Source organism: Natrix helvetica (assembly GCF_964273705.1).
Source record: "Natrix helvetica genome assembly, chromosome: 2".
Lineage (NCBI taxonomy): Eukaryota > Metazoa > Chordata > Lepidosauria > Squamata > Natricidae > Natrix > Natrix helvetica.
The window spans coordinates 210,513,245-210,524,324 of NC_138552.1; the positions used below are offsets into that span (position 1 = coordinate 210,513,245).

General features: G+C 34.4%; 1 protein-coding gene across 4 annotated transcripts in view; it reads left to right on the plus strand.

The window, feature by feature from the left end:
- ZDHHC14 (zDHHC palmitoyltransferase 14) overlaps positions 1–11,080 on the plus strand; it is a 63,849-nt gene extending 52,769 nt beyond the window's left edge. For 2 of the 4 annotated variants that reach the window (XM_081941844.1, XM_081941843.1), the window contains exon 9: positions 7,622–11,080. In XM_081941844.1, coding sequence (XP_081797970.1) covers positions 7,622–7,972 — 351 coding nt within the window. In that variant the 3' untranslated portion in view covers positions 7,973–11,080. Of the gene's footprint in view, positions 1–7,576 lie in introns of all 4 variants that reach the window. The other 2 variants (XM_081941842.1, XM_081941841.1) reach the window with 1 other exon arrangement.

Here is an 11,080-nt window from a genome sequence, read left to right on the forward strand (position 1 = left end):
AAAATCTCACAATATTGATGAATTACTGGTTTTAAGCAGTAAAATATTATATTTATTGCTGTGATAAATGATAGAAATTATATTTTTGTGATGATAGTTCTAAATTCAGATAAAGGCTTGCAATGAAATCAGGATATGTTCTGATAATACTGCATGTGATTAAACTAGAGTTATAGCCTTTTGATTTCATTTGAAAAGTAGTTTCTGAGCTTTCTAGATTTTTCTCAATATTAACTAAACATTTTAAAGACTTCCAAAGTTTTTCTTTAAAAAAGAAATTAATTCAAACCTATATTAACCAAAAATTCCAGCCAAGATTTTGCTTCCATGAAATTTAGGAGAAAAAGCAAAGTCAAAGATTTATAGTTAAAAACAAATGATAGAAATATTTTAAAAGCAGCATGACCTATTAACTTTTTGATATTGGAGACCATTGGCATATCATGTAGTTTTTGTTTTTAAAAAAACGCTTTAAATTAAATGAGATATTCTTATTCTAAATACTATTTTTCAATATCCACCTGAAAATTAAGTTCTGAATTAAACACAAACTTGTTAAAACTTATCTATAAATGGTCACATATGGACATTTATATAAGTTTGAATAAGTTGTGCTTTATATGATATAGAAATGATGGTTTGTCATTGTAGGCTTCCCAATGATAACTAATATTCAAAGGTTGCTTTACTGTATGATCATAGCAGAGAATTTTGGTATCATCAGATAACAGGACGTATTTCTTTCTTCGTTAGATATAAAAAATCAATTTTGATAGGAAAATAATATTCATAGCCCTATTAAAATATAGAATATTCTAGGGAATTATACAATAAAAGCCCAGCCTGGAAGAACTCTTTGTAAGTAATTGCTTCCTTTCTTTTATGCCTTTCAGCAAAGTTCTGCTTAGTTTCCCCATTTTATTAAGCCATGAATTATATAACCTAACTGGCTCTCTGGGGACAATGTCTAAGGACCAGTAAAGGTCAGACTTTTGATTGTAAGCCAGTGTGTTTTATTTGTTACCATAGATTTAAGTTGGTATGTATGTTTGTTCAGTTAAACAGTCAAAATAGGGAATTTGATTTAAAATTGAGTGATTTTATATCTGTCCTTAACATCATGATGTTCGTCAATATGTATTGTAACATTGTACTGTTAATTTATAATCTTAATATTTGTAAATCCAGGAACAAAATTCTAGAAAACATTCAATAGTCTAACATGTTTCAGTGATATGTGATGGTTTGGTGATGATGATCATTTCAAACTGTATATATGTTTAGGTTATTACTTCAGAGTTGGTCCTTTAAAACTAGTCTACTCTCAAAATGATTTCAGTTCCTCTAAATTAGTTACCCATCCTCTCATTGTTCCCAGGATCTAAATATGTTGAAACCAGTGATGTGCGGTGAGGTTTATGACTGGTGAGACTGGTGACATCAAACCGCATGGTTGCTCCGATCACACGAGCGCAGCCCAAACGGAGAAGTTTCTCTTCTCAAAAATGTCAGAAAGGGACAGACAGACTGCCGCAGCTCCACTGAGAGGACATTTCTAAGAAGAGAAACTTCTCCTTTCTCCTCCTTCCCCACCCCCTTCTAGCACTGATGATGTTTTCTAGGCATTTTTTGCATCGGGCGAGCCCGGGATCCTTGTAAGGGGAATGGGACCACGTGTCCAGGCGGCTCCTCAGCAGCGCAGAGCCTCAGATTAGCACAGCCGCGATCCCCTTCCCCTGCACACGTGGTCCCATTCCCCTCCTTCCTAAGCCAACATGAAGGGGACCGCGGCTGCGCTGATCTGAGGCTGGCATTGAGAAGCCTCCTGCACATGTGGTCCCATTCCCTTTGCAAGGATCCTGGGCTCGCCCGATGCAAAAAATGCCTAGGTAACATCATCAGTGCTAGAAGGGAATGGGCAGGGAGAAGGAGGAGAAAGGAGAAGTTTCTCTTGTCAGAAAGGGGCAGGCAGGCTGCCGCAGCTCCACTAAGAACACATTTCTGAGAAGAGAAACTTCTCCTTTCTCCTCCTCCCCCCCCCCCTTCTAGCACTGATGATGTTACCTAGGCATTTTTTGCATTCGGCGAGCCCAGGATCCTTGCAAAGGGAATGGGACCACACGTGGTCCCATTCCCCTCCTTCCTGAGCCAACATGAAGGGGACCGCGGCTGCGCTGATTGAGGCTGGAGCTGAGGAGCCTCCTGCACACGTGGTCCCATTCCCCTTGCAAGGATCCCGGGCTCGCCCGATGCAAAAAATGGCGAGATCGGCACACTTGGGGCTGCTGCTGAGATGTCCAGGGAGGCTAAACCAAGCCATGCGCCACTCCCAGCCACTTTCACGGCTTCCCGGAGTATTATTATTTTTTTTTTCATGATGAGAGCGGTGAGGCTTTGCCTCCCCTGCCCCCCCTGACGGCATGTCACTGGTTGAAACATTGCAAATTTGATAAGCCCTTTTTGCTTTATTTTTCTAATTGATGAATGATGAAAATAAGTGATCTCCATAACAGAACTTTTAAGTATCACTTTCCACCTGAAAAACTAACTTTGTCACAATTAACCAGGCAACTAACTGATCTAGCATAGTTTTTAAATCAATATGAAGGTTAGACCTTACTTACTGACTGCATCATTGAGCAACCATTTGAAATTACAGTGGCTGAAAAAAAACATTTTAATAACCAATCCTTTCATTTGACTGTCACAGTATCCCATGATCACATGATTGCCATTTGTATGCTTCATAACTGGCTTCCAACAGGTAGCGTAGAGAACACAGAAGTGAAATCGTAAGTCACAGTTGTGTAATGTCTCACTCAATGACTGCAGAATAGATTAAATAGATGTAATTACTTAAAATGGAAGTGAAGTTGGGAGTTCATTGCAATCTTGCGGTTTTCCACTTAGCAACCGCATCACTTGGCAACAGATTTGGTGGTCCCAATTATGGTCAGTAAGCAAAGACTACCTGTAATCCTTTTTTGTGTCACAGATATATTTGTAAATTAGAAATATGAAATCTTTTTCATTATAATTTGAAGCATCTACATAATTTTCATGTAAATCTTTATAGTATAATTGGAAAAATTAGAACATCAAACCTGCATTAATATTACTTTAAATACCCATTGCTTCACTGCCTAAATGTTTAAAAATATTTGGGTTTTTATGGTTTTTCTCTCTCAATATTTCCATTATTTTAATAGGGGACTGAAGTTAGATTAACCAGGTGGTAATTGACAGGATCACCTTTTCCTTTTTGAAGGTTGGTAGTATATTTTGCTTTTATCCCCATCTTAGTACACTGCTAGTACTCCATCATTTCTTTAACTAGTTCTTTTATGCCATAAAATATGCCATGAGAGTCCACTCACTCACCAAAAGTCATGTTTCCTAAACATTTTTTCATTAGTATTTCAGGCTGCAATCCACAGTCACTCAGCTGCTCTACAGTATTATGAAGGTTATTCTTGATTCAACATTGTGGATTGTGCCATCTCTTCATTACTGATTCACCTTTTTTATTATGTTCAAGAAAACATTTCAGATATTTTAGAAATAATTGTTACTGCGTTTATATGTATTTTCTTTAAAACTTCCTGGAACTGGGATTATTTTAATACTACAGTATGTAGTCCTGGAAATGTCAGTACCTCATTTATCTGTCCTGTGATGTTTGTATTCTTCTTAAGCACTTTAACCTTACAGAGCTCTTTCATTATTTTCTGTTTCAAATTTGGGATAGTTCTTCAATTAAAGCTTCAGTTAAAACACAGATTCAGTCCAGATCCCTATGATATGGATTTGTTGTTAATTGTAATTTCTGTGACATAATTCTGTATATACTGCAAAAAAAAAAAGAGAGAGAGAGAGAGAAAATATTTAAAAACATTAAAATATAAATAAGGTGAAATACTTGGACTAAAAAAAATTAAAATGCTAGTGAGGGGAAAAAGAAAAAAAAGCCACTGCAAGAAGCCTCCCTTTCAGCTGACAAAATATTACACACACCCAAATGCTATGACACACCAGAAAATATCCATTACAATTGTTCATCGATTGCATATCTGTTGCTTTACCAAAACTCTGGATAAACTGGACAGGCAGTATTTACAGTTTTAAAGCAATAGCTATCAAAACAGGTTTATTTAGTTTGATAGGCTCCTAATCTTTTAAACCTGATTAACAGCCATTATCTTAGTGAACCTATTTTATCACAGAGAAATGTGTATGTTTTTATGAGTCCCATTTGCCTCAATATTTTATAATCCTTTGCATATTTTTCTATGCATTTTTCTATATTACAAAGAGGGTTTCTATAAAATAGCATGAAACTGGGGTAGCTTTCATGCAGCATGATAAGAACCCATGAAATATTTGCTATAATATGTTGTTCTTTTTTGTATACTTGTTCCATTTTGCTTATTTCCCTTTTTCAAAGTGGTCTCTTCCATAAGTTCAATACTTTTGATATTTCTTCAAAGTCCCTTTCAATTAAATTATACTTACTGATGTAGAATTCCAGTGGTATGAATCATTGACCAAGTCAGACAACATGGAAAAATAAATATATTGATTTTTTAATGCTTAATTGCAATATATTTTTGTAAACTTTTATAGATGGTAGAATAAAATTATATTTTTATCTCAGGCCTAGCCAAAAAGTATAATGGAAGGAATCATCTTTGATGCTGCTAGAGATGTTCCTTGGATTTTAATGCCAATTAGTAGATATGCTTTTTGTGAGTTAAGAGTTCAAAAAGTCTATTTAGTGCTGTTATTTTAAAAAGAAATAAAACCATACCTTAAATATATGTTAAATATATATTGAATATTCAATTTTAATGTTAAAATAGTTAATTACAAATAAAGTAACTAATAAATTATCCATGTTTTAAATGAAGAGCAATTTTCAATAGGATACATTCGTATGAAAGTGGTTGTTATTTCATTTGCATTGTATGGACTATTTGTCTATTAATCTATTAATAGTTAATGAGCATTAGTTCTAATATTTAACCATTTGGAAAGATTTTTGACATAATTTAAATCTAATTTAAAAGTTATATGAACCATCACTAAGGGACAGGATGTTTCTCAGTCTAATTAGATTCTGTTTCTATAATTTTATTAAAGCAGCTATAGGAGCCTAAATGTTTTCAGAAGGACTTATGAATTACATAAGTTTAAGTGCTTTTCTGTTTGAGACTTAAGTACAGTAAATTGCATGCAAAATTAAACACCGTATGAAAGTAAACATTTTTAATGCCAAAATCTTAGCTAAATGATGGTGATATGATTTTTGTATAACATAGGTCCTGTATTTTTGTATCAATAATATACAAAATGTATACTTTTAAAAATAAGTTTAAGGAAATTAAACAGTGGGACTGTCGTCAGTCTATATAGTTATTATTATACCATATTGTCCCGTACTGACTTGTGCATTACATCATGCCTCCAATAATCTCATATATTTGAACAATATAATACAGCATTCATAGATTATGTTCTGATTAACTAACCCAAGCATACTCTGAATATCACTATAGTCTCTATCTACATTAGAAGGGGGCATTCAGTATTGCTATTGTAAATTTGTAAATTCAAATAGAAGAATGGTTTCACTTATGCAGGAAGGTTCTGCACCTAAATAGAATATGCTGTATATTTCAGGAAATTGCAGTTATTCAAGGGAGAAGAGAGTTTTTACAATTTCTGACTTTTTGTATAAATGTCAGATAAAGCCCAGTGCCCTAGCTCATGAAATATGTTAAGATTACTTAGCCATGGCTTATTCAATAAGCATTATAGCCTGGATTCTCACATTGTGCTACACAGAAGTCAGATAAATTACATTATGGCTGTTGTTCACACTATATGTATTTAAAATATATGGCTGAAATTAACCGTACATTCAACAGAGACAAGTTCAGTTTTCTTCACTTATAAAACAAAAATCAAATGCAGTTATAGCAATAGCACTTAGATTTATATACCACTTCATAGTGCTTTACAGCCCTCTCTAAGCAGTTTACAGAATCAGCATATCTCCCCCAACAATCTGGTTTTAGAATGAGGGATACATAGACATTGTAGAAGGGGAGGTATGTTAATCTTCGGTAGCCAAAAACAGGAAGGAATAGCTTTTTAAAACAGATTTTATTAAAATAAAATAGCTTTTGCAAGCCACATTTGATTAAATTATCAGCAACTCATGAAAGTTTATGCCTTTTAATAAAATTATTAGTTCTAAAAAGGTACTAGAAGATTAATTCTAATTTATGTTTATTAACAGTACTTGTGAAAATGATCTTTGAAACAGTAGTTGATTAGAAGAGCCATGAAAACCTGGCTCTTTGTCACACTTGTCATCTTTAATCTTAACCTTTTATGTTTATTGATTTTATAGTAATTTCTTTGTTTGATTGTTGAGTCATTCAAGAACCGTTATGTTGGGTGGCATATAATTTTAATAAATTTTATCTAAATAGTGTCTGCAATAATGATGCAACTATAATCAGATAAATGAAGGGTTTAGATTGTATCAACAGAGATCTGATTGACAAGTTATGGAAAATAATTGTTCCATTTTATTCTATTTTGGTCAATTCCTATCTTACTATGATACTGGAAAATATACTGTAAGGAGGATTCAATATTCAAAGTTTGAAGAAAGACAATGATAAGGAGATTAAAAACAGCCTCTTGAAAAAGAGATTGAAAGAACTAGATATGTTTAGCTGGAAAAAAAGATGAGTCTGGGATGTATGATAGCATTTTTAAGATGATGTTACATAGAAGACGATCAAGGTCTGTTCTTTCTTCTTTCATAGGACAGGACATGAAAAAGTGGATTAAGTGACAGGAAGGCAGATACCAAGTGAAAATATTAGAAAAAAACATAAGAACAGTTCAGCGGAAGAACCAGTTATCCAGAAAGGTGTTGGTCTCCCCTTCAGTGAATATGTTAAGCAAATTCTAGACAGGCATCTATATGGGATTTATTAATTTGAATTCCTGCCCTGTGCAGGAGATTGTACTTTGTGGCTTAAATGATTATTTTCACCTCTGATTCTATAATGTGCTTTTTACCCAAATGAAGCTGCACAGTTATTATGTTGCTGAGCTCTTCTCATTGCTAGAAAACTAATGGAAGCATAAATTTTGAATGTGTACAGATTGTCATAGATACAGAGAACTGCAGACTTTGTGTGTTGAAAGCTCTTTAAATCTGCCCAGATGTTGTTTGAAAGAGTCTGTAGCCTTAAATAAGGATGCAGAGCCAAAGTACAAGACCTACACAGAGATATGTAAATATCAATGTACCATGGGGGGAAAGTTAGCATGTTTATAAATTATTTTATCTGGCAAATGCTTTTCATACTCTATACTTTCACTTCTCTGGAATTCAACAATATATTGTACATGCTGTCTTGGTCAGTTTAACAAGGAAGTGTAATTAATAACTCTTTTCTTTCTCTTTATGTCCCATTCCTCTTTTGTCCATACCCTTCCATCCCCTGTATTTCTCATGCCTTGTATATTATTTTGGTACCCTTCCATTCTTCAGTGTGATCAAGATCAGTGCATTCAGAGCACTAAATTCGTTTTGCAGGCCGCTGCCACCCCACTCCTACAGAGTGAGACCAGCCTAAGTAGTGAAGAGCTGCCTTTACCAGGAAAAAATACTCTTGGTGCTTCCTGTGCTATGGTGACACTAGGACAACCAACACCACCTTCTTCCATTCCAAATCTCACATCAGAAACAAGCTTGTCAGAAATGATACCATTGCAAGAGGACCCTGAAAATCATCCGTTTCTTACTCCTGAAGAAGCTCCACCCGGGATGTTACCACTTGGATATGCCCTGACACACAGCCGCACCATGCACAGCCTCAGCTTGGTTAGCCAGGATTCACTGCATGAAGACTCAGTGCGTGGCCTTGTTAAACTCAGCTCAGTCTAAACATAGAGAACATGACCGCAATTAAACAGAGTTTATTTAACTCCAAGGGCAATTAGCCTTTGGACTCTGACATATATGTCACTGAAAATTATTGTGTAAAGAAACCTATTGAAAGGACAAATTATTTTTGTGCCGTGAAGTTAACAATTAGATTTGTGTTATAGCCAATTTATTGGTGGCTTGGGTTTGATGGTTACATTGTTAAATAACCAATTTAGTTGAAATTTGTTCGGTGATTTATAATGTCCAGCAGTTTGGAATCCTGGTACTGCAAAGTTGGTTATTATAGTGCTTAAAATATGAATGGATATAAGCGTCATATTCCATGTTTTATGAAGTTCCTTGTTGTAATATCTCCTTTGTAGCCAGACATTACTGTGCTACTCATATTTGAAACAAGATTATCATTGGATGAATGCAAAATCAATAAGGGTTGCAATTGTGGATTTGCATGCCACATTACAGTGGGTGTTACAGTAGTGTTGGTTTTTGAAAGACAGTGCTGCTTTACTATTTGTGAGTACCAAAGTGCTGTTCATTGTAAAAGACAGTGCAACAAACAATATTAACTTTTTTCAATCTATCAATTATAAATAAATGAACTGGCAGTGCTCAGTTTTGGAGGATTACCTGTTTTTGCATATCATTTACTTTTAAGTGTGAAATAACATACTGTATTGTGCCATAACATAGATTTCTCCCCACCCATCCCTACCTGTGATCATATGAGATGTAGATATTCAGTAAGATGGCATTCTCTTATCTTTGAATATGTATACATTTCTCTCCATACAAAGCTGATGCAAAATAGCATATTACAATACAACAAATTACTTTTTTCCTAAGATTATATCATTAAGCAGCCAAAGGAACTTCCAAGACCCAATTATAGATTGTCTTGAGTATTTATACAGTTTTACATATAACCTACTTAATGATGCTATATGCTGATAATTGGTCTGCCTGTTAAAAATTACTTGATGTTAGAGGGTTGGATTGAGAAAACTTCCATTTTCAAAAGGATTTTGATTCAGCAGAGGCTTCCATACAAAGATTGCCTCCTACCTTATTTTAAAAAATGTTAACAAAGGAACCGTCTACAACAGCGTGGCAGTGATGTGAAGGTACTGGGCAAGAAAAAGAACTAGTGGAAAGGTGTGTGGGGCTTTCTCCCTCTTAATGATTTGGGGAGCCATCACTGCTCTCTGAGGGATTTCATTTATTTGTTTGAGGCTCATAGTTAAAATCATTGGAGGAATGTTTCACTAGAAAGCTTGAAAGGACACTCATATTCTTAACTTCGTTGCTAGAATAAGGGTCACTGCGAAGTCCCTCGTAATCTGTTCGTATTCAAGAACTATCATTCAGCCATCATTATTAACAAAAATGTTTCAATTTAAATTTGTGATTGATGCTTGATTCTAAGAAATTTCTTATGGCTTAAAGAAAAGACATTCCCTCAGGGATAACAAACATAATAAGAACTTAAATGTTGTAAGCCATTGCATTTTGTCTTAGTTTTAAGATGCTAGGACCTGCAATACTCTTTTCTCAGGACAAAGTTTAGTGCAGAGTTATTTTTGTGGCCGTGTGTGTGTTTTTATATCCACATACACGCTAAGCATAACTGCAGGCAAGTACACTTAAAAAACAGATTGTGAAGAAACAAATACATTGCATCTCGAAGACACTGACAATATATCTTTAGAAGGAAAAAAGCACAATATTTTAATTGGATTAAGGCCATCTTAATTATTATAGAAATGCCAGATGACCTAACGGGGAAGAAAAAAACCCTTACACTGTGTACAATTTTGTAATTTTTTTTCTGAGTAGTGATAAGCAATTTTCCTTTTGTTTGCATGTATAGAAAATAATCTTAATAAGCAGAGCTGTCTTTTTCCCTTTTACAGAAAACTATTCATGGTGTGCAGTTATTTGACTGTGAACCATAAATGTTTACAGTTTTCATGTAAAGAAATACTGTCTGTTTTTCTGCCTGACCTCACAGGATTTATTTAAAATCCTGCATGTGTTACTTTGGCGCATGCACATTCCAAAGGAAAAAAAAAACTAGGTGAGTTGTATTCTCTTCACGTAGTAAAGTTGATTACTGCATGGACAGGTGTTACCAGCAACAAATAGCTGTTAATTCCATATAATAACAGGGAGTGGCTGATTTGGAGAAGATTTAGTGAGTTGACACAAGGAAGCCAACTTCCTCAGAAAGCCCATGTAATTGTTTACTATTTCCATACAACAAACACCCCAAAGTTCGCAATCCCCAAACTGGCTTGGTGAGTTCATGATAGGTAGTACAGGATGATATATCATGAGAATTTTTAAACACAGCCTGAGTTATTCTTATTTTTATCCCAAGCATTATGAATTGGCTACATTTTTAGTAAGGAAAATCAAGACAGAAGAAATAACTTTTGCCTCATTATATTAAAATAGGATTTTAGCCATTCTTTAAAATCCATTATTTAAAATAAAATTACGTAGTTATTGCCTAGGTAATAATGATGTAATTTATTTTAAGAGACATAGATTGGTTAGAGCAGTGTATCCATTTAACAAGCTTAGTATTTTACTAATTCAATTGACACCAGAAGATAGAGCATCCATTTCTGTAGTGTAAAAAATCAACAATGTTAAATATTTTACCCTGCCATTATTGCTTCGCAGCTGTGAAGCTTACACAAAGGAACAGAAGTATTTTAAACATGTATTGGCTCACATTTCCATAGAAATGCTCATTTTATTTTACTAGCATTTTTTGAATATCTTTGCCATTAGGAAATTGCAGTGTCACACGTAGTACCAGATCCATTTGGGTTTGTTTGGTTTCTTTCAGTCTGGCAGGATAGAAGGTTATCCTGTTGTTGTTCCTAAGTGCACCTCTCATTTAAAGCTTCCAAGTGCTGCACTGCAACATGGAATATCTTCTTTGGCTTACCTGATGTTTGAGGGAAGCTTATGTGCAGAAAAGTACTGTGAATACCTATTTTAGAACAAATTATTTTTGTTTGCATTGATGTTTAGTATTTTTTGCTGTTTATACTGTTTCTGACTTTATGTTGAAGAATAAAAATACTGCCTTTTTAA